The sequence below is a fragment of the Palaemon carinicauda genome, chromosome 38 (genome assembly GCF_036898095.1).
Source record: "Palaemon carinicauda isolate YSFRI2023 chromosome 38, ASM3689809v2, whole genome shotgun sequence".
Lineage (NCBI taxonomy): Eukaryota > Metazoa > Arthropoda > Malacostraca > Decapoda > Palaemonidae > Palaemon > Palaemon carinicauda.
Window position 1 is genome coordinate 51,954,830 of NC_090762.1, and position 24,530 is coordinate 51,979,359.

Below are 24,530 nucleotides of genomic sequence, written 5' to 3' on the forward strand. Positions count from 1 at the left end.
ATTTATTTATTATGTTGCATGCCTTGCCCTAATTTTTTATGTGTATATTCACATATTTTTCAACGCTATTACTTTTATATGAATATTTGTGCTTATTACTCCGTATGATCTGTTTTGGTAGTGTTTGGGGATCGTCAGTTGGTAGCCCTGCTGCTCCGTATCACGTGATCCTCCCCCAAGCTCCCCCTCTCGCTAGGTTGGTGGCTAGGCTTCTCTCCCCCCTCTCCTAGGGGACCGTTGCCTTCCCTCCTTTTAGAGGGGGTAGTTCAGTGTTTATGGACTTTGTCCTCCGGGTGTCCCGGCGGTTTCGTCTCTGTCTAGACGGGTTGGCCACCTTTCAACAGAGTAGGATCCCGGTGCACCCTATTTTATATTCACCTATCACAATTTTATTATGTTATACGAACCCTCTGGGTTCTGTTGGCGGTTCTTATCTACAGTTCCGCCCCCCTCTTTATTTATAACAGTTTCTATGATTATATATGATTATATATGACAGATCACTATCCCGGAGTTCCTATACATATTGGTTTATGGATGTACTTTTATTTCCCGGCCCGGGGCTTAACCTCGCTCCGGGAAATCAGACACCATGTGTCTTAATTCTTTGTTGCATCCTTCTTTATGATCCCGGCTCGACCGGAATGGATAGTTATACTCTAGTCTTAAGTTAGACTTATGTTTAGGCCTGGGTCTTCCGGACCCACCCCTACTTAAGAGTATCACAGTTAAGCTAGACTTATGTTTAGGCCCGGGTCCTCCGGACCCGCCCCTACTTAAGAGTATTACAGTTAAGTTCTAGTCTTAAGTTAGACTTATGTTTAGTCCCGGGTCCTCCGGACCCGCCCCTACTTAAGAGAATTACAGTTTCTCATATACTATTCTTTTTATAGATGGTGCATTGTCAGACGACGGCCTGTGCGGCTGTCCTTCACCAGCCTTGTGGCCATACTGTTTGTAGGTCTCACGCCCTCTGCGGAGTTCAGCTGGAAGACATCGTGGTCTGGCACCCTGATAATTGTATGGTCTGTTTTGACCTCATCACCACCCTCGGATCTGATTCGGTGAGTCCCGTTGGCTATGTTATCTTTCTAATTATTTTACCTCTTTTTGGTATACATACACTATTTAGTAAGATCTCTATGGTCTTGAAGGACCTCCTGGAATCTTCCTTTCGGTAATTCCCACTATTATTTCAGGCATCCCCGGAGCAGAAGACTGCGGCTCGGGCCACACTGAAAGTGTGGGTTAGGGGATTTGCCCGGAATGTGAAATCCAAACAGCCTTACGTCCTGTCTGAAGACTACTGCGCAATGATCTACCCTAATGCCAAGTCTTCAGCCGCTGTGGCTAGGCATGTTGCGGCACCCATCATTGCCCACATTGAGGCCACTATTGCGGGATTCATAGACCAGGAACAAGATCCGTTAGATGCCCCCGGAGATCTGGAAGACAATGTTGCCTCCATGAACTTGGACGTCGAACCTATGTTGTTGGATGATCCGGATGCAGGTAGGGTGGTAAGTGAGGCAGGTGTTACCAGCGCTGAGATTCCTATCCTCAGCCCCGCTCTTTCTTCTTCATCTGATCTCTCTTCTTTCCATGGTCTTTCTGGGGACCGTGATTCGTCTCACCGATCACACCCGGTTCCCCCCAAAGATAAGTCTATATCTAGGACTTTGCCAAAAGCTCGTAAGCCCCACAAGGCTTCCCATATTTCCAAGTCTAATACGAACCCGTCATCTAAGGCTTGCGGCTCCTCCTCTAAGTCTCACGACCCGGGAGTACAATCCGCCACTTCTGCTCCTAATCCGGGCCTTTCCGAATCAGCCATGCTTCGCATTGTGTCGGAGATGCAAGCTAAGTTGGTGTCGGAAATGCAGGCCAAGATGGACACGATGTTCTCTAACATTGGTCAGAGACTTGGGGCATTAGAGCAGGGTGCTCCGGAGCGAGTTCAAAGCTCTCTCATCCCGGATGCCTCTAAGCTTCCGCCGTTTACCAAGAATAACCCTTGGCGCATGGCTCTTCATTCCCCATTTTCAGACGGGATGTTAACATTGGAAGGTCTTGGCACTCGTCCCCTAGAGGACTTTGAATTCTTTCCTCCTGGTCTCGCATTTCCATTTCATGGTTATGCCAGGCTTACCGAGGAAGCTCTGGTTCGGCTGGATAAGGTCCCCAAAGAGACTGTCATTTTCCCAAAGGAACAAGCCCAATCTGTTTGGGCTAGGTTTCTGAATGATATTGGTTGCACCAATACCATGTTGACGCCTCATAAAAGTTCGTTCACAATGTTCTTAATGGACAAGAATACCGTGACTCCATGCGTCAATAAGGTTGCAGAACTGGCTTTTCAATATGCTCTGGAGGAGAAGCCTTTGCCTCCCATCCGAGAGGTAGACCCGATCTCCCTCCTTCTTCCTTCAGGTAATGAGTGTTGGGACAATGTCCATACCACCTTTACTTCTGGCAAGCTAACAGCCGACTGTGCGTCGGTAATGTTTAGCGAACGGCTTCCCCGTCTCCCGGAATCCCTTATTAAACAGGAGTATGATTCCCGCCTACGTGTTGGTCGAACTTTGAACTTGGCCACGTCTACGGAGTCGATAGCCTTAACTTATGATACTGAGAGTATCTTTAAGTCTCTCAATAAGGCTACTTTGCAGTCGTTATATTTCGATCTATATGACTTTGCTATTGCCAAACGTAGGTGCCGCAAACACGTCCTGGCTGAGGCGACTATTAGGCACGAGCCTAATAAACTTATCCGGTCCTCTTGCTGGGGTTCAAATCTTTTCCCTGAGGATCTTGTGGAGGAAGTCTTGGCAGAGGCTACTAGGGTTAATCAGAGCCTTAAAACCCGTTGGGGTTTGACTCCTAAGCGGAAATATGATCCCGCAAATTACCAAGCCCGGGGTAGGAAGAAGCTCCGCCCGTATACCTCCACCCAGTTCCGGCAACAGCAGAGTAGTTCGTCTGTTTTCCGTCAGCCTCTTCCTCCATCTCCTGCTGCTCCTGCACAGCCTTCCACCTCTCGGGCTCCTTCATCGGACGACTATGTCACCGTTCTGCTCCCTAAGAGCCAGCTTCCCGGTGCCTCCACCACCTCTCCAGCCTTTAACCAGTCTTATGAGGCTCAAGGCTCTTCCCAGAGTTATAACAGAGGTAGAGGCTACCATCGTGGTTCAAACCAGAACAGAGGTAGAGGTAGATTCTTTCGCAAGGGAAAGAACTTCCGAGGCGGACGTGGAGGCAACTCCTCAAACCAATACTGAGGTGCAGCGGGTAGGGGGGAGGCTTTATGCCTTCCGCAACAAATGGAGGTTCAGTCCCTGGGCTTTCAGTATCATCTCCAAGGGACTGGGGTGGAGTTGGATTCAAGGACCTCCACCTCCGAACAGATTTCATCAACATTCCACTCCGGACCTAGTCGAATTTGTCCAGGACCTGTTACAAAAGAACGCCATACAAGAAACGAAACACCTGAAGTTTCAGGGTCGGCTGTTCAGTGTCCCGAAGAAGGATTCGGACAAGAGAAGAGTGATTCTAGACCTATCCCTTCTCAACTTGTCCATTCAATGCGACAAGTTTCGAATGCTTACCGTCTCGCAGGTGCGGACCTTACTTCCCCGTGGGGCCGTCACCACCTCTATCGATCTTACAGACGCCTATTATCACGTCCCGATAGCGAGACACTTCCGTCCGTATCTAGGCTTCCGCCTAGGGGACAAAAATTACTCCTTCAAGGTGATGCCCTTTGGGCTCAACATCGCCCCAAGGATCTTCACAAAGTTAGCAGAAGTTGCTGTTCAGGAACTCAGAAATCAAGGGATTCAAGTAGTAGCCTATCTGGACGACTGGCTCATTTGGTCAGACACCTCCCAAAATTTCCTAAAAGCCACTCACAGAGTCATCCAATACCTTCAATCTCTAGGCTTCCAGATCAACTTCAAGAAGTCCCGTCTTCTTCCGAAATCAAAGTTCCAATGGCTCGGCCTGCAATGGGATCTTATATCTCATACTCTGTGTCTTCCCAAACCCAAGAGGTTAGAGATTGCAATGAACACCAAACGCTTTCTCAAAGACAAAGTAAGTTCCAGACGACTCCAAGAGAGGATCCTAGGGTCCCTTCAATTTGCTTCAGTGACGGATCTACTTCTGAAGGCAAAATTGAAAGATATCAATCGTGTCTGGCGTTCGAGGGCGAACCGGAAGCTCCGGGACAGGAAAGTCCGCCTTCCTCCCATTCTCCGGGAAAGACTTCTACCTTGGACAAGGGCCAACAATCTGTCAAAGTCAGTTCCCCTTCGATTTCCGCCTCCGAAGTTAATCATCCACACGGACGCATCCCTATCAGGTTGGGGAGGCTATTCTCAGCTCAGGAAAGTTCAAGGTCTTTGGTCTCCCTTATTCCGCCAATTTCACATCAATGTGCTGGAGGCCATGGCAGTTCTTCTAACCCTGAAACGTCTCGCTCCACCCAAGAGACAACACCTTCGTCTGGTTCTCGACAGCGAAGTGGTGGTCCGCTGCCTCAACAGAGGCGGATCAAAATCAGGGCCTCTGAACCATGTTCTAGTAGCCATATTCTCCCTAGCAGCCTCGAACCGTTGGCATCTTTCAGCTGTCCACCTGGCGGGAGCCCGGAACGTAGTGGCAGACGCCTTGTCCCGGACCTCCCCTCTAGAATCGGAATGGTCACTCGATCTAAAGTCATTCCGGTGGATTCTCTCTCGGGTTCCGGGTCTCCAAGTGGACCTCTTCGCCACGGAGTCCAACCACAAGTTGAGAGTATATGTGGCTCCCAATCTAGACCCTCAGGCCTACGCTACAGACGCTATGTCACAGAATTGGGACATCTGGGAAAGGATTTATCTCTTTCCCCCGGTGAATCTTTTACTGAAAGTCCTAGACAAGCTGAGATCCTTCAAGGGACGAGTAGCCTTGGTCGCACCCAACTGGCCCAAGAGCAATTGGTATCCTCTCCTGCGAGAGTTGAGACTACATCCTCACCCGATACCCAATCCGGTTCTGTCTCAGATAGTACAAACACGCGTTGTGTACGCTTTCTCAAACATTCAGAGCGCCCTAACTTTATGGACTTCATGAAGTTTGCGGCCATGCATGGTGCCAATATCGATCCTCAAAACACCCTGTTCCTAGAATCAGATAAACGGGATTCCACCATCCGCCAATATGATTCTGCGGTTAAAAAGTTGGCTAAATTTTTGATAGACTCAGACGTACACTGTATGAACTTGAACCTTACAGTCACTTTCTTTAGAACTTTATTGGAATCAGGTCTGGCAGCCAATACTATCACCACTATTAAATCTGCCTTGAAAAAGATATTCCTAGTGGGTTTTAACATAGACTTAACCGACTCTTTGTTAGCTTCAATTCCGAAAGCCTGTGCCAGACTGAAACCGGTTACTCGTCCTACCCCGGTTACCTGGTTCCTTAATGATGTACTCAAATTGGCTTCTGATACCATTAACAGTTCTTGTGATTACATTCCCCTTCTCAGGAAAACACTTTTCCTGGTGAGTTTGGCTTCCGGGGCAAGAATTTCTAAACTGGCAGCTTTGTCAAGAGACCCGGGTCATATCGAGTTCCTTCCTTCGGGAGAGGTCCTTCTTTCACCTAACAAATTCTTTTTAGCTAAGAACGAAGACCCTCAGAACAGATGGTCCTCCTGGAAAATTGTTCCCCTCACGCAAGATCTGTCTCTGTGCCCTGTTACTACTCTTAGGTCTTATTTATCCCGGACCTCCTCTAACTCCTCGGGGCCTCTATTCGTTAGAGAATAAGGCGGTACCATTACCATTAAAGGGATCAGGCAACAAATTTTGTATTTTATTAAACAAGCTAGCCCTGACTCTTTTCCTCTTGCACATGATATCAGAGCGGTTGCTACTTCGGTGAACTTTTTTCACCACATGAATTTTACGGATCTTTCCAGGTATACAGGGTGGAAGTCACCCTCAGTGTTCAAGAAACACTACCTTAAACATTTGGAAGCCCTTAAATTTCCTACAGTAGCTGCAGGGAGCGTAGTTACCCCCAGGTAACTCATATGTTAATTCCTTGTTATTTTATCTCTCCCCCTTACCTGCCTCATTTATACCCTATTTGTATTCGTTGGTTTCGCACCTGATTACTATTATTATATTTGTAAATTTTTGACTCCTGAGTATCTGTATATATCATCACTCACGGCATTATTATACCTTACCTTTTTTGGTCAATTGTTCTACCAAGTGGATTTATGTTCTTTTTAAGATACCCTTATAGCTGTTTTTGGCACTCATCTCTGATTAAAGCAACTTGTATTTCCCTTATGTTTATGTTTTTCCTTTATTTTGCAAGTTTGGTGACATTTCTCTTGTATATATTCACTGGCCGGCACAGGTTCAAGCCCAGAAAAGGGATTTTGACGTAGGAAAAATCTATTTCTGGGCGAGGGACCTGTGCCGCCCAGTGAACCCTCCCAGCTCCCCTCCCTTGGAGTCCCCAAACTTTGGGTGCTAAGGAGTTGGGTTCTGAGCGGATGCAGAGTTGCTGGTGCCGAGTGAGGTTGAACGGCTCTCCTCTATTGGGGTCTTTGTCGTGGATGAATCTAAATAGTGCGGGACCTCTGGATTATACGCCCAATTTTATACCGACACCAATAGGTGAGCGAGCTAGTTAACCTAGCACTCCTTTACATTTTTTCTCTGGTATATTTAGCAGTAAATTACCTAGGAATAAGTGCTAATAGGAGCTTATTCACTGGGCGGCACAGGTCCCTCGCCCAGAAATAGATTTTTCCTACGTCAAAATCCCTTATATATAGATATATATATGTGTGTGTATATATATATATATATATATATATATATATATATATATATATATATATATATATATATATATGTGTGTGTGTGTGTGTGTGTGTGTGTACTGTATATATATTTATGTATGTATATATATGTATATATATGTATATATATATGTGTATATATATATATATATATATATATATATATATATATATATATATATATATATATATATATATATATATATATATATATATATATATATATATTCTTTTCTTGTTCTTAATACTGTCACTGTTCTATTTTATAGGATGATGATAACTACATCTGCTGATCATACAGCCCGAATCTGGAAAACTGCGGATTTCCAGCAGATGACAGAACTCCGTGATACCAATCAAAGATGGGTATGGGATGTTGCCTTTTCTGCAGATTCTCAACATGTGATAACAGGTATCATTAGTTTCCAATTTATCATTTCTTGTTCTTACTATAAAATCAATAAACCTCCAAATGACTAAATTGTGCTTCATTTCCATGATTGGGATAGGAGTCATTTGGTTAATCAGTCATAAGCCATATAGGGGTTTGATTGAAGGGGGGTACAGTTTTTAAGAAGCTTTCCTTTATACATAAAGAAGGGAATAGATGGTGCATATGGTCATCAAAGGACTATATGAAAACTCCTTAAGAAAGAAGTGGATATAATTCATTATGTGATTTCAATAAGTATGGAATGGTGTATTAACCCTTTTACCCCCAGGCTCTTTGGAAATTTCCCACCCTTAACCCTCAAGGGGTAATTTTTTCCCCAGCACATATTGCAGTATATTTTCTTTAAATTGCTCTAACAGCCTTAATTTTTGTCATAGAGAGGTCGGGTTGGTCTCATTCTCTTGGAAAATGCCTGAATTTTCTCAAAAAATTGTCAAAAATATGAAAAAAATATTTTTTATAGCATTTTTTTGCAAGGACGTACCGGTACGTCCATGGGGGTAAAGGGATGAGTATTGTGAAACGTACCAGTACGTCCTTTGGGGGTAAAAGGGTTAAAACTCAGTACTGTAACAGATTTGAAAGACCTGATTGATAGACATTCTACAGAAATTGAATTATTTTTAAATATGTTAGAGTACAGTAATTATTATTGGCCTTTAGAATACTGTATATAAATAAGAAAGTGTAACATATTTTGTTACTGATTACCTTTATAGTGAATTGATACTGATCTCAAGGACAGAACAAAAGTTTGTTCCTATGCGAAAAGCAAACTATTGTCCTTTAGTTATGTTTACTGCACGAGCTGGACGGCCATTGAATCGTTTTTTAATGAGCAGATAAATGACAGGTACAGCAGGGGTGAGGACCCCTGCCTTCCTACCTGTCAAAATGTCTTCACTTATATTTTCAGCTGCATTAAGTAAGAATATACTGATGGGCTGTTGATCAAAGTTTTCATTTTCTTTTTCTTTCAGGAAGTGAATGCTGGCTGTTGATCGTTATACGAAGCAAAACACTTGTACAGAGGAGAATGGACCTTACATCTGGTTTTTTGTTGAACTAGCTACTGGAGATCCACACTCTGTGCTTCTTGCTAGGGGTATGTTTCTTCAAATTCATTCCCGTGTGCTGAGTGTAGGTTGGGAGGGAGGAAGAGAGCCAGGGATCAGGTGTCTGATTACTTAGTTAGCTAAGCAGGACGTGATGCACGGGCCCGCAGCCATGGCTCTGTGTCATGGCCCTGAGCCTGACCCACTGGGCTGCGACTCATGTCCCCAGGTACCCTGGGGTCAGATAGACTGGTGTCGGCCTTGTGGTTGGGGTGCCTCTTGGCGGGGTAACAGTTCCACGCCGAGGGTCCCTGGCTATCCTGGTTTCCATATGGGACAGGTTTGTTTGGCTCTGTGTTTGTCCCCCCAAGGCTAATGCATGGAACCAGAGCAGTGACCCCTGTTATGGCCCCATGCCTCAAGCCCCTGGAACTTCTGTTTGCGTCCCCGGCTACTATTAGATTGTTGTCGGCTCCGTGTTTAGCCCCAACATTGGCCCAGTGCCCTGATCCAGTGTCATGGCCCCCTTTCCACGGCCCTCCGGGGTCATAGCTCAGGTCCCTAAACTACCATGGTAGCCAGGTGGGACTGGTACAGATCTGGGTTTCAGCCCCCGGTTAGCCATTGTTCAAGTTGAGGCTATGACCCTGTGTCACATCTCATTGCAGCTAATCGGAGTCATAGATAGGGTGTAGCTATCCCAGTAGCGTGGGGGGACAGGATTTTACGGCCTCGTGCACTTTTGGATAAAGGTGTTGTGGAATTTTCCGTCTCCCTTTCTACCAGTATATTAGATTCCTGCTTCTGTGTCTGTCACGCTCAGTGCCAGGGATCCTTTCCCCGCTGTTGTTGGGCTTATCGAGCGTCCTGGGCCATCTTTAGTCCCAGATTACATTGTCAGTTCTGTCCTTGGGACACAAGACTTGTATTTTTGGGGATTTATGAATTGACTGAGTAACCTGATGTACTCTCTTCCCTGGTTGGGTGAAAGGTTACTTTGAATTCTTCTGCCCCCTAAGACAGCAGAGCAGATCTTGGACTGATGCCAATTGAAGCGGACAATACTGAATAAGAGTATTTCTTATTGACCCCTGTGCACATGTTTGTGTGTGTAACGGTCGGAGGGGGGCTACCTGGGATCCATCTTTACGAGGGGCGTTGGTCATTGAGCGGCACTTCACTTCAGGGAAGGCAGCCTGGGGCTGCCTTGATCTCCTCATTCTCAAACAGTTTAGCTCAGATGTAGCTCAATCACTTAAGAACTCACTGGTATAGGATTTGGCAAGGAAGGCCTCCTGGCCTTTCCTAGACCATGATAGGACCACTCACAACTTAAGGTAGCTCGTTCAAGCTACCTAACCTGATTCTTCCAGGCAGTAGGGCAGTGGAAGAGGAAAGAAGACGAATTCACTGTTGTCAGCGTTCACCCTACCTTTCATACGTCTGAGAGTAGGGGATTGCTTGTCATGTTGCATATGTCAGAAGGTAGGGGAATACTTGCCATGCCTTTAGTCAAACCAGTAGTGCCATATGGCTGAGCCTAGGGTAGTGGGAATCCTTCAGGACGGTTACTTATTACCCTTTCCAGCCCTCTGCTCCTCCGTACTCTTTTTCCAACAGAGTATTTATCTGTTCTTCCAACATACCAAGAATCTTAGCCTTGCAGACAGAGGTAGGAGGGATGTTGGAGTGAAACATACTCAAAATTGTTCAAGATGAATCTCAAGTGTTCTACAGTAGACTCTTCTTGGGGGAAAAAACAGTTGAGGGGTAGATTCCGTCATCATCCTCTTGCCACGGAATGAATTTGTAGTCAAACGAAGTTCACGATGGAAACAGTGTGAACTGTGTTGAGTTCCATCTGAGAGGAAGACTTCATGCTTTTAGTAGATTTGAAGGATGCATACTTTTAGCACCAGTGCATCAGTCCTATTGAAAGTACTTCCTTTCTCTCTCTACAGTACAATATACTAGTTCAAGACTGGGCTCCAAATTGGGTACAGCTCATGAGGTGTACATTCAGATGTTCATTTGTGGATATATCTCTCAAGTGGCTGATCCTGGCCTCCTTCCTGTGGCAGTTGCTACAGGATCAAGTTTGACTTTTCTCTTTTGTCATGATCTGAAGATTGTGATGAAGGAAAAATCGAATCTCTCACCCAAAACGAAGTTGAAGGACTTTGACATGCTGGTAAATATAACAGCAGCTAGAGTCTGTCAGCTAGACAATAGCAAGGAAGTGATTTATCCATTCTATCTAAGCACAGAACTACCAGCTCGACACAGAATCTTCTCTGCCACCTTTCCTCACTGGAGAAATCTGTTCCTTAAGTGAGCGCCTTTGCAAGAGATCTCTTTAGTACTGTTTGAAGAATCACTGGTCAGTCTCATGGGATCTTCATCCCTCGTGCCAGCGGGACGGGAGGCTTTGGTTGATCTAGCCTATTGGCTGAACAAGGGACCTTCACAATAGAGTCCCACTCAACTCTCCGTCTCCTGACAAGGTACTGTGTTCAGATGTGTTGAAAGAGGGGAGAGCCACACATCTAAATGAATTAGTGGTCAGAAGAAGAAGCATCTATTTTTTGATGTCCTTAGGCTAGCAACCTTTCTTGCTCTGCAAGCCTTCCAAGAATGTGGATGCATTTTTGGATGGCATTCCGTGCTGTAGAGTAGTCAGCTGAATACACTCCGGATAAGAGGAATTGACTTGCAGACATAATTATTCACCAAGTGAGGGTTGTAGGGTTAGGATGGTCCCTACATTCCAGCGTAACGGAGAGGCCTCTGGTTTGTGGGGTTTTAGATCGACCTGTTAACTATACACAGCTAAAGAGGAAGCTCCCCATGTTTTCTCTCCCGGTACAATCTCATGGATCATATTTAAAGTCACCTTTCAGCACTCATAGGATCACATGGTTGATTATGCCCTTCCTCCATTCAACCCTATTCCATTTGCTAATCTACCGTGGGGGAATTATGCCAGGACTTGGGTTAACCCTGATTGCTCCCAGTTGGCCTTATGCCGAAAGGTATCCAGTTCTGCCTTGTTGAGATCCCATAATAACTCCTTGGCCCTCACTCCCCCAGGGAAAGTGGGCCATGTTTTAAAATTTATGCTGTAGAAGGGATTCTTCTCCAGTCGCATCATCTCTAGACGAGATCGTGGATTTCCTCATCTTCTTTGCCGAGAAAAGATCTCGTCCACTATTGTCAAAGCTATCACTCTGATTTGAGCATGGTCTTTTGACGGAAGGGGATAGAGCTCTCCTTCTCATAGGAGTTGCTTATGCTTGTGAATAGCTTCAAACTGTCTTACTGATCTCAGTACTTAACATCTGAGCCTTTGAGAAGGCTGCAGTTAAGGTTCTGACTCTCAAGACTGTCTCTGCTGCCTTAGCATTGGTGAAGATTTTAGGCAAGTTACATGTACTTTCTGTCATAGTATCTTATACTCAGAGGTGATTGGAACGCCTCAGTTTGGTAATAGAGCAAATGGCCAAACTCTAAACCTGTTCGACCCGATCCTTACCTTAAGCGGTAAGTGGCATGAAGAGATGCTTTTGTGTCCCATGAAGGGTAGGACTTGCTATCTGAAGAAGACTTTACACCTCAGAACTGAGCAACAACTCTTCCGTAGCACAGGCAAAACTAAGAAAGAGGTATCTAGCTCCTGATCTCTTTCAGCTTTGTGAGTTGATCTATAATTCATATGCCTTGACTGCTGAGAGGGTCGAAGTACCAGCTACGACTGGAACTCGCAAAGTCAGTGGCTATGTCTCACCCTTACCTTCAAAAAGATTCTTGCAGTCAGTCATGTGTTGAAGGTTGGGTTGTGTATGCACCAGACCATCTTCACGGTTTTTATTCAACAGGAGTACCCACAAGCCCTTTGATGCCTTTGTGTTTGGGTGATTCATGCAGACTTGGGGAAGACCCATCTCCTCCATTGGGACAGACTTCTCGAGTTTTGCCGAGATCTTGGGAGCGTGGTAAATCACAAGAAGTCTCGCTGCAACCCTCTCGAAATTTACTATATCTAGGGATGAAAATAGACTCTAAACGAGGCAAAGTCTTTTCATCTAGAGAAAGAATAGAGAGACTGAAACGGGCAGATCACCCATTTCTTTCGCAAGATAGACTACCAGCACATCAGTGTCCTAGGTTGCTGGGGTACCTATCCTCCTTGGAGCAACTGGTACCCAATGGCCATCTGCAAACACTCTCCAGTGGTAGCTGAAGATGTTTTGGTCTCAGCACAAAGACCTGCCAAGCCTTTTGGTTCCGATAGGGTCAGAGCAAAAGAGAGACCTGACCTGGTGGGTGTCAGACACTAACCTGCTCAGGGGAGTTGACTTTCTCCTCCCCCGGAATTGATGCTTTTCACAGATGCTTTAAAAGAAGGCTGGGGTCTCACGTTGCACCACATGGCTCCGGGCTCTGGTCAGAGTCCGATCGACATTGCCACATAAACATTCTAGACATGAGAACAGCCTGTCTGACCCTCAAGCAATTCCATCATCTTCTTTCAGGACACACCATGGTGCTGGTGAGCGACAACCCCGCGGTAGTCGCTTACATAAACAAGCTAGGAGGTACTTTTTCACAGCCCCTTGACCATCTAGCTGTGGAAATAATAAGATGGCCGAAAGATAACTTGGTAGTCCTATCAGCCTGTTTCATCCCTGGCTGACAGTCATGAGTAGAAAGACTCAGATAGTTGACTCCGAGTGGTCTTGAAACATCAGATAGCCAACAAAGTCCTGACTTTGAGGGGTTCGCTGATGATCAACCTGTTCATGACGTCCCTCAACAGGAAGCTTCCAATGTACTGCTCACCAATACTGGATCCCCAGGCAATCTGGCAGGATGCCTTCCAACTGCAGTGGTACAACAGGGAAATCTACATGTTCCCTCCCATGCCTAGTAAGTAGTAAGGAGGCTTCTGAACAAGATAAGGACGTTGGAAGACCTCTCAGTGACCCTAATAGCTCTGACGTGGCAGCATGCTGACTGGTTCCCGGACCTTCTGCATCTGCTCATAGAGGTACTGAGGGAGCACCCTCCGCTTCCTGATCTACTCAGACAACAATACTTAAAGATCTTCCACAAAGCAGTAGCTTTGCTATGGCTTCATGCCTATAGATTATCCAGCAACTTGTCACAATGAGAGGCTTTTCGCAACCAGTTGCGAGGAGGATGGCACGTTACCTCGGGGAGTTGTCTTTCTCTGTCTACCAGGTGAAATGGTCCGTCTGTTGTGATCAGTGTCGTGGAAGGGGTATCGCTCTTCTTGGTGCCACAATCCCAGTGATAGTGGAGTTTTTCTTATATCTCAGGGATGAAAAACTGCTCAATTTTAGTGGTGAAAGGCTATTGTTCAGCCTTGAGCCTTGCCTTTAGATTGAGGGGAGTTAACATTTCCTCCTCTATGGAATTATCTCTCCTCATACGAAGTTTCAAGCGCAATTACCCAAAATCTGAAGTCAGTTCACTTTTTCTGTTAGCCCTGACCTCTGCAAAGAGATTCAGGGAGCTATATGTTCTGTCCTATGATATCGTCCATTCAGGTGAATGGGGGCAGGTAACACTCGGCTTCCTCCCTGAATTTGCTGCTAAGACTCAAAAACCATCTGTAGTGGATACTAGATTTTGACCCTTCCTGATTGAGAGTCTCTGTTCTGTAACTGATGACCCAGATCAGTGGTTACTATTCCCTGTGAGGGCACTGAGAAGGTATCTCAAACAAACTGCAAGAGCTCATCCAAAGGTCAACAGACTCTTTGTCAGTACTGGTAGAGTCAAGAGGAGGATCACTAGGAACACGATTTCTGACTGTATCAGACAGGTGATTGAACAAGCCTCCCCCTACAATCGGACTCCACTCCTCTCATTTTTAGACCCTGAGCTCACAACATCACGGGTGTTCTTAAAGAACTTATCTGTAACATCAAACAACCTTCACAACCCGCTATCCATAAGACCTAACCAACAGGCACTTAGATACCTTCTCAATAAATGCTGTGGTAGCTGCACAAAACGTTGTCGGAAACACCTCAGCTCCCTTGTAGGTCAAGTAGCAGTCGGTCGAGGGCAGATGTTTCTTGGTAGTAAGTCTAGAATGAATGTGCAAGTAACTGGCCTCTTCGTTCTTCACTCGCCCTTTTCTTGCGGTTTAGCATCTGAAAAACTCTGCAAGCTGACCTCAGACTGCAGGTGGGTACCATCGTCCTTGTGTAACCTGTTGTATATGAATATATATTTGTTTTGTTCCCAGTCTCCTAGATAGGTGGAATTGGGCAATGTCTAGGTGAAGTGGAGAGCTTGGCTTCAAGATTACACTTACCTGGTAAAGTCACAATGCCTAGTTCTTGCACCATTACACCAATTGCTCAGACCATTGGCTTTCTCATGAATGTTGAGAGCTAGCGAAGTGACAGGGTGTCTCTAAACTGCTTGTGTAAAGCAGTGTTGCACTCCGGGATAATTACCAGCCAGTTGGTGTAGGACTTCCACCCACCTAATGGTGAGTCTCCACTGTAAAGAGTGAAATGGTTTGTATATAGTGCAGGAACAAAGTAAAAAAAATTTGGAAATAATTTGTATTTTTCCTAACTATACATACTTTGAGCTCTTTATACACTATTCCGGCCATCACCTATCCCTGAAGAAGTCCTGCCTGCTATTTCAAAAAGACATAATGTTACCAGGGCTGGTGTGAGTGGGGTGGCCGTTCAACTACCCCCCTCTGCCCCCACTAACTACTAGTGGGTAGTTACACCTTGCTAAAAGTCTTATGGCTAGTTTTAGGTTGCTCACCATAGTACCTATTGCAAGTTTGTGAGACTGGCGCTAGAGACGTTTGCCAACGTTCGGCAGCGCTTGCCTCAACAAACTACTATAGTCCATTTCTTTTAGCGAGGCATATTTGCACCGACTCGCAGCGGTGCCCTTTTAGCTAGGAAAGGTTTCCTGATCGCTGATTGGTTGGACAAGATCATTCTAACCAATTAGCGATCAGGAAACTTTTCTGAGCTAAAAGGGCACCGTTGCGAGTCGGTGCAAATATACCTCGCTAAAAGAAATGGACTATAGTTTAGTAGTCCTAACTTGTCAACCTCCTTTGAGATCCTAGCTAGTGTTTGTGTTCTTTGCATACTAAGGCCAGCAAACTCTTACATGCAAGACTATGTTTTTTTTATGGGAGAAGACACCAGACACTAAGCATAGTGAGGTGTACAGGCAAGCTCCCCTCCCTGAAGAGGCACACGACTACAGAGGCTCGTTAACAACCCCAATAAAGGGCTATTACGAGCTCCTTCGGTTGCTCATGTGTGCCCGCCCAAGGCAAATCCCTCAGGGCTTATAGCCACAAACGGGGATACTTGCTGACTGCTTGCAGCCACCATTGTGCCCCCCCAGGGCACAACAAGTCTCATAATCTTGCGGGGTTATTCCCGCAGATATGAATGCCCTGCCATATCCCACCGTAGTTCGGAAAACATCGTGTCTAGTGAAATTTAATTCTTGGGGGATACCATCTCAGGTTTCTCTTTCCTACGGGACAGAGAGCTCTTCACAGTACTCACATAGTGTCGGTCTTTAACCCCTCGGAATCTTTCCTCACTCCGTCTCACCCTCAGGGCACAACGATCTATTGAAACATGCCCTTGCAATGCTATTTTCACGCCTCTAGTCCCAGGGGATAGAGTCTACTTGTGCTTACTTTTACGAACGATAACAAACAAAATATTCTATTACAGGGACGCTTGTCCCGCCCACAAGATGGTCAGGCAAACACCTAATACCAACGAAGGTCGGGTCGTTTCGCTAGCTACATGTGCTTTTCCTGATCGCACACACGCTCACAAATATGTTAATGCTACAGCCAGTCGCTGATCAAATTCTTTGGGCAGCAATGTTGCGCTTCGTCGCACATATTATTCGACTTCACGAGTTCCTTGTGGTTGCTCATACACGGGAACATTTTGACTATGCGCAGGCTCCTTTTCGAGTACTTACCCAGAGTCAGAGAAGTTATGATTGCACACAACTGTATTTGGGCAAGTGAGCAACTGCTGTTGACACAGGCAGTCCACTTCGCTAGTTGCATGCATTACTCTGATGATCAGATGCATACCCGTGAGGGATAACAAGGACTAATGTACGTACCATCATACAATTGGAACCCCGTTCTAATAAATCTATCTAATTTAAGGGTTGTATTCCCTGGGTAAACTCAGGTTATGCATAACCCTCCTACCTTCCTGTAACCAGACATAGGTAGTCTACCCTCAAATAGACTTCTTTCATTCAAGTCAGTTCCTTCCTAACATCTAGATCGGCCATTTAAGTATTTGAAAGTACTTAGACTCCTAAACGTTGCATAAACGAGTCTGTTCCCTCGGAAGGGAACATTCGGTATTTATGCCAGCTTTGCCGATCGGAAACTGAGAAATACAAACATATTCGTCGTTTCTAAGGGAGTTCTGTTATAGGAAGGTCTTTATAGGAAGAAGGTCTCAATGGAGAACATTGATCAGTGTCCCCAACCAAGTTATGGACGCAACGAATCATTTGGGCTGAGCTTGGATCTTCATCCCACCTTGGTGTTCCTGTTATAAGATTGGAAGAAACTGCCTGCTAGAGGAATTTGGCAGTCTCTATTGCTAGTCTATAGCTGAACTTGGGCATACAATTTCCAGTTTGACAAATGGATTGAAGATACATCTCAATCTTGTCTTTTGGAAGCAGTTACGTGCGACATCTCATAAGCGATCGATCTCTTGCTTGACAGCGATTGCTAATGAGATTCGCTAATATACCATCATCCGCTAGAAAGTACTGGCTACTCTAGTGTTACCGATCTGTAAGCGGACCTACACAACTAACTTCCATTGGAATGAAGGCTGCTGGAGACAGGATTAACCCCCCTACAGAACAGTTGGTTGCAATCAGTTGCATGACTCAATGGCAATCAGCTTGAGATGTTTACAGTACTTACTAAACAATCTCCTGGCTCCTCGGGCACAACCAAAGAGACTCAATCTTTTGCTTGAGAGTCAAGGTTCCTTGTTCCTCTTAGTTGAAATTTCCAACCCTTCAAGGGGTAGCAACAAACACAATCCTGGGGTAGTGCTGGCTACCCTACTGGGTAGTTGGTTGACCAGGTAGCACAGAGTCCATCCCAATTTCTGATAGTTCAGAAGGGAAGACAACTTTTCTCCTGAAAAGGTTTTTAGCATAACCTGTCTCAAGCAGGCTTACTTGCCTTTTACAAGCGAATACCTCCTCGTGTAGGAGCGCATAGTGTTACTTGCCAAGCTCCTGCTGGAGGCTGGTTGTATAAGAGTTCCTAGAACCATGCTGATTTGACACGCGTGATCACAGACTCAGGTCTCATGATGGAGTGTTGTACACTCATTCACTGAGCACTAGCGAGGTGAGTGGGCAAGCTCCTCGGCCTGTGCACGATCTAGGTCACTTGCCTAATAGCGAGTTTGTAAAAACCTACTCACCCACACACCAAGCTTCGGTATTGCATTCACCATAAGTGCGCACTACCTTGGTAGCACGCACGCACTCACCATCGTAGTCTGCTCTGGCAGCGAGACATGTGGCACAGGTGTTTGCCACCTTACCTGCGCACACCTATACAGGTGTTCGCTGATCCTCACTTAGCTACGTTCGCATCGCCATTATATGGTTACCCCACTCTGTCTGTTCGGTCTGCTTCAGTAATGGGCGAGAGTGCACTGGTTCGCGATGCTTGCGTAGAGCGTACGCGCCTCCCTATGGAGAACTAGTTTATCTAGGAAGAAGGATCGATACCAAATAGGCAAAGTCTGTCTGTCCAAAGAGAAAATAAAGAAGTTGAAAAGAGGCAGTGCCCCCATTTTCTGTCGCAGGCTGCGTTACCAGCATAGCTGCGGCAAAGGTTGCTGGAGAAGCTGGTACAGCAGAAGACCTCTTGGTCTCATCATTTAGATCCTTCGAACATCATAGATCCAATAAGGTCTGAGCAAAAGAGAGACTTGAGCTGGTGGGTGTCCGACAACAATCTGATTAGAGGGGCAGACCTCTCTCTCCTCCCCCAGAATTGATGCTTTTTACAGACACGTCAAAAGAAGCTGGCTCACCTGTTGTACCACAAGGCCTCTGAGTCTGAGTCCGAGCAACAATGCCATCTAAGGCCTCCTGGAAATGAGGGCATCATTCCTATTCCCCAAGCAATTCCATCAGCTCCTTTCAGGGCACTGGAGTGTGGGTAAGTGACAATACCACTACATAAACAACCAAGGAGGTACTTTTTCACAGCCCCTCTGCTATCTAGCTGTAGGAAACCTGAGATTGATGAAAGACAACTTGGTAGCCCTTTCAGCCCGTTTCATCCCAGGCAAGAAGAATGTGCTTGCAGACAATCTGAGCATGAACTCTCATATTGTAGGCCTTGAATGGTCTTTGAAACAACAAATAGCCAAAAAAGTCTTTACTTTGTGGGGTTCACCAACAGTCAAACTGTTCACGACGTCCCTCCGCCAGAGACTTAGGTTGTACTTTCTCTAGTATCAGGTCCCCAAGCAGTCTGGCAGAAAGCCATCCATCAGACAACTTGAATGTTTACACACTCCCCGCCTTCTGCCTAGTAAGGAGGCTTTTGAACAGGGAAAGGGCATCGCAAGGCCTCTGAATGGCCCAAATTATTTCTTTGTGGCAACAGGCAGAATGTGTCCCGGACCTTCTGAATTTGCTTATAGAGGAACTAAGGGTGGTCCCTCCACATCCCGAGCTACTCGAACTACCACACGAGAAGATCTTCCACTGAGTGATTAGTTCGCCACAACATCACACCAGGAGGTTATCCAGCATTTCCTCATAGCGCGGTGCTATTCGCAACAGGTGCTGAGGAGGATGGCAGGATACCTCCACGAGTCATCTAACGCCGTATACGGAGGAAGTGGCCTGTCTTTTGTGGTTGGTGTCATGGATGGGGAATCACTCTTCTCAGAGCCACTATCCCAACCATAGTAGAGTTTTTGTTGTACCTCAGGGAAGGAAAACCTGTGTGCAGTCTTGGTGGTGAAAGGCTACTGCTCAGCTGTTAGGCTTCCCTTTAGATTTAACTTTTTCTCCTTGAAGAAATGGTCTCTCCTCATTCGAAGTTTTAAGCGCACATGAACTTAGTCGGAAGTCAGACCTCAGCCTTGGAATGTAGTTCATGTACTTAGTCATACCTCTCATCACGAAAGACTCTGCTTACAAAATTTTCAAGCTACGAAACGAAATGCGAATATTTTTATGACTCACATTACGGAAAATGTTTCACTTTAAGAAAAGAGATTTGCCAGCCAGGCTGGGAATAAAATAGTCACCCATCACAGAGTTGAAGAAAATGGGTACAGACAGAAAATGTAGCTGTAGTCTATAATAGGGGTAACTATAATAGTATAGTATTGTACTGTATGTATTGTATTATTTTCCATTTATCATCACATTATGTTGTAATAACTACTTAATTTACAGGTATTAATATTTAGTTTAGACACATTGAATGGTTCAAATATATTTGGCTGTACACTAATTCATTGTGGTTATACTGTAGCTTTATAATGAGATTTAATGTGGTGTTTTGTAGGGTTTGGAACAAGTTACGCAATTTATGTGTGAAATGTGACTCACAACATGAAAAAATCACTTTACGAAAGCCACAACAGAACGAATTAATTTCGTGATGGGAGGCATTACTGTACATTCTCTGAAAAGAGTACCTTTCAAACTGCCTAATCAGTCATCAGACTGTGACTCGACATTGAAGACTGTTCTCCTGGTAGCCCTGGCATTCGCAAAGAGAGTCAGCAAGCTACATGGTCTGCCCTTCTATGTCGCCCATTGAGAGGGATGGCGACGAGTGGCACTCAACTTCATCTCTGAGTTTGTGGCTAAGACCCAAGATCCAGTAGCAGATCCAAGATTCTGGCTTTTCCGAATTGAGAATATCCATTCTGTTACAGATGATCCAGGTCGACTGTTACGTACCCTGTGAGGTAGCTGGGGAAGTATCTTGAACAAACTGCCACTGCTCGCCCTCAGGTCAACAGGCTCTTCACGAGCTCAGGAAAGGTCAGGAAGAGGATGACTAAAACTTGATCCCTTCCTGGATCAAGTAAGGCTTGCAAACAGGTTTTACTTCTCATGACTGGAGACCTCAAACTCATAACGTCATTGGTGTTAGCACATCCTGGTGGTTCAAAAAGAACTATTCAGTGTCACAGGTATTGCAAGCGGTCATGGGGAAATGTCAGACTACGTTCTCAGCTCGATGCCTGCAAGATGTAACCTACAGGAACCTAGATACCTTTTGATTGATCCTGTGGTGGCTGCACTAAACGTGGTTACGAATGCTTCAACTCTCTTTTAGGACAAGTAGCAGTTGGTTGAGGGCAGATTTTACCTGGTAGTAAGCCTGGAATGAATCTATGAGTGACTGGCCTCTTCGTACTTCATTCTCTCTTCTCTTAGTGTTTCAGCAGCCAAGAAATACTACAAGTTAACTTCTTTTGACTGCAGGTGGGTATTTATTCCTTGTGTAAGCTGATATATAGATGTATAATCGTTACGTCCAGATCTCCCTGCAAGGTGGAATGTGGCAAGGTCTAGGTTAAGTATAGTATGGGGTCTAGCTCCAAATTTATGCTTACCTGGCCAACTCACATTGCCTAGGCCATTAATTCACAAGAGTTAATGAGGTGACAGGGCGCTTCTAAACCGCTCACGCAAAGCACAGAATAACACCCTGGGTCAGTCACCATCCCCGCTCCCCCTCTCTGCTAACTAGCAGAGACTAGTTACACCTAGCTAAAGCTTAACGGCTAGTTTCAGCTATCGCCAAAATATATCTCCACTGTAAAGAGCTCCAGGTTTGTATAGTTAGAAAAAATAAAAATTATTTTCAAATTTGTCATATTTACTATTGCAATATAAATACTATTTCTGAGCTCAACCTGAAATGCTCCTTAAAGCACCATTTCTAAGGTATAAATATTGCTAAATATACCAGAGAAAAAAGTTGCATGGAATGCCAGGAATATACCCAGCTCGCTCACCCTTATAGGGTGTCGGTATAAAAACTGGGGCGTGTGAAACCACTACCAGAGGTCCCTTACCAATTAGACTTCTCCCTCCTCAACATCCCCCGTTACTACGAGGTGTCGTTCTCTACAGCTACTCCCCCCCCCCCCACCACCACCACCACCACCACCACCACCACCACCACCACCACCCATCCTTCTCCCATCATTCCTTCTAAGCACCCGTAAACGTTTGGATGTGTTTTTCGTAGCTCTATGTTATTTTGTGTTTTTGAAGATGTCAGATATTTGGGAGATCCCTGCTCCCAAGTTGAGTATTATATTTGTCTGTTTGGGATTTCTAGGTAGCGACACACGTTCATTTAATAACCTTGTTGGTTTTTCTCTCAGCCACTTTGTTGACTCTCCCTTACGGGTGTATATGCTGCCATTTGGTGTCGCTTCCTCGGGATCTCTTTGTTTTGTAAGACTTTCTATTAGTTCCTTATACTGTACTAATTGTAGTCTTATTTTTGTATTCTGGACATCTAATTCAATGTTTTGGCATGATTTTGTCTTTTATTTAGGTTATTTGGGCAGTGTTAGTTAGCGGCTTCGGTCGGTAGCCTTTCATACGAGAATTCATGGTTTTTTTTTTTTTTTTTTTTTTTTTACGGGGAATCGGAACGCGTTTTGATTCATTTTATTCCTTGCTGACCAGATCGGTATTTACCCGATATTGGAGGGCTAGTTTTTGTTTAAAAGAGTATAGTTTCCTCTCCAAGTTGGCAACTACCCGATTTTGGAAGGTTTGGCTATTAATTCCTCTTACGCCGTGTTCCTTTTTCCCCCATTTTACTCAGTGTGCCGATTTAGCCCATTTAATTGAATTTCATTGTATTTTATTGTTTTTATTTGTTTTTCACGTCTGCCATTATATGTTGTTCTTGTTTGCGTGCTTCGCGTCAGGTCTTCCTTTGTGTTTCGGAGGCTAGTACTACCCCCTCCGATCACAGTGGTCACCTGATTTCGAGCCAGTCTCCCCCCCCCCCCCTTGGTGTCCTCTCCCCCTTTACGCCTTTCGCTACTCCCTACATAGGGGGGTAGGCGTGGGTCAAGTACTTTTAGAAAATGAGAAGTCACCCGAGGTGGAGGCTGGCTCTTTCTCTCAGTGCATAGTTGCGGGTAGCACTCTCTCCTTGTTTCGTCTTGGTTGGCCACCAGGCGCGCAGGACTGAATATGCGCCTCGCCTCGCGCCCCCCCCTCCCCTCTCTCGGGTTATCCATCCTTGTTATCCTCCCGTTCCAGAGGGCCGGGATATTTTGTGAATCGTATCTACTAATGGTAGTTATGTTTCTTTGATCGGATTCAGACATCCTACTCTGTTCTGATACCTTACTTTATCCTATATTTGTTTATGTAATTTTATGGCTGGTTGGTTCGAGAGAGAAAGGGGCTGCGACGGAGATTATAGTGTATGTTAGAGTTAATACATAGCATTTGTTTTTGGCGACGCATGTCTTCCAGCGCTACATTACTTACTTAGCATTGGGTTTTTGCACCGGATTTATGCATGTTTTCCGGTGCCACATTGGTATCTATTTTCGCCCTTTCTGTCATTAGGTTTAGTTCATTTAATTTCATGCATTCCGGAGTCTACGGATTTCGATGGTTGTTTCTAGTCTGCTTGTCACTTCTTGCTTACGCTCCCCACCCCGGTGGGTATCCCGTGTGCTGAGAAACTCATAATAAAGACTACCTTTTCATGACAGAGGGGTAACATGTTTTTTGAATGCTATTACGTATTATTTCCTTTAGCTTAAGCACGCATGATTTTCTGCTGGGTGTCATGGCGGAATTTAATTTCTTTAGTAATTCACCGGTGTTCCCGGCACAAATTAATTTTATATTCATATACTAAATTATCTTACTCGGCTGTCTCCCTCCCCCTGTACCCACCTCGGTGAAATTGTTACTCACCGCACCCTAACCTCGGGAAGTAGGCTTGAGTTATACACTAATGAGAGAAGGGAGACAGCTGAGAGGGAGAAGTAGCTCTCACGATGTGAGTCGATGCAAATAGCGCTCTCTCCTCGGTTAGTCATGGCCGGACTGAGTATGAGGCTTGCTACGTACCACGTATCCCCCTATTCCCGGAATTCCATCTTTGATATTCTTCCGCCCCGTGAGGGCCGGGATGACTTGAAATCGTATCCATGAGATAGTTACTATGTTTCTTTGATCGGATTCAGATAAATTTTTACTCTGTTCTGATCCCGTATGTTGATCCCTTACATAACAGATATTTACGGTATAATTGTTCTGGGAAGATTGTTACAGATGGAGCTTTGTAGTTCTTGAATTTATGTGTTACGGGCCGGATTTACAACAGTGGGAATTTATACTTCCAACCAGGTATTCCGGCAACAGTATTGGTGTCCCTAATTCTGATTTCCTTGTATCTCCTTGTCCCAAACCTTTCTTCATCAATACGTACATCCTACTCCGGTAGGGGTATGGAAGGTTGAGAGAAGTTTCACAGTAGAATTTTTCTCTCTGGAGATGGCGGACTGGTCCAAGATTGATCCAGCCATCATTTCTACCCATTTCAAACCTTTCTAATAACAATACTTTGGATGACAGGAGATGGTGGAAGAAGGAAAACAGAATATTAGGGTACTATTGTAAAACTGTAGGAAAGAATACAACTCCGCTGAGCTATACACAGCGGATTTAACTTAACTATATATCTCACCGGTTTTTCCGGCAAAATCAAGTATGATACTTATGTATCAAATTGACTTACAGGTGGTACGCTGTCAGGAGACAGCATGCACTGCTGTGCTGCAGCAGTCGTGTGGGCATGAGGTCTGCCGATCTCATGCCGGGTGCCATGCTCAGTGGCCTCTAAGGTAAAACGTATGAGGTAGGCCCTACCCAAAGCGCGCAAGCCTTTTAGGCTACCCAAACCACTCCCAACTAGACCATCATCAGCTTCTAAGCTACTGACGGACTCGGCAGGGACTAATCCTCCACATCAGGGGTCAAGAGCAAGAAGCTCAAAGTCTCAGACGTCGGAACTTGATTT

General features: G+C 45.2%; 1 protein-coding gene across 2 annotated transcripts in view; it reads left to right on the top strand.

Moving 5' to 3' along the window:
* The window catches only part of LOC137630624 (target of rapamycin complex subunit lst8-like), a 224,782-nt gene that overhangs the window by 194,441 nt on the left and 5,811 nt on the right, over positions 1–24,530 (top strand). For both annotated transcript variants that reach the window (XM_068362229.1, XM_068362228.1), the window contains exon 5: positions 7,135–7,277. In XM_068362229.1, coding sequence (XP_068218330.1) covers positions 7,135–7,277 — 143 coding nt within the window. The remainder of the gene's footprint in view (positions 1–7,134; positions 7,278–24,530) is intronic.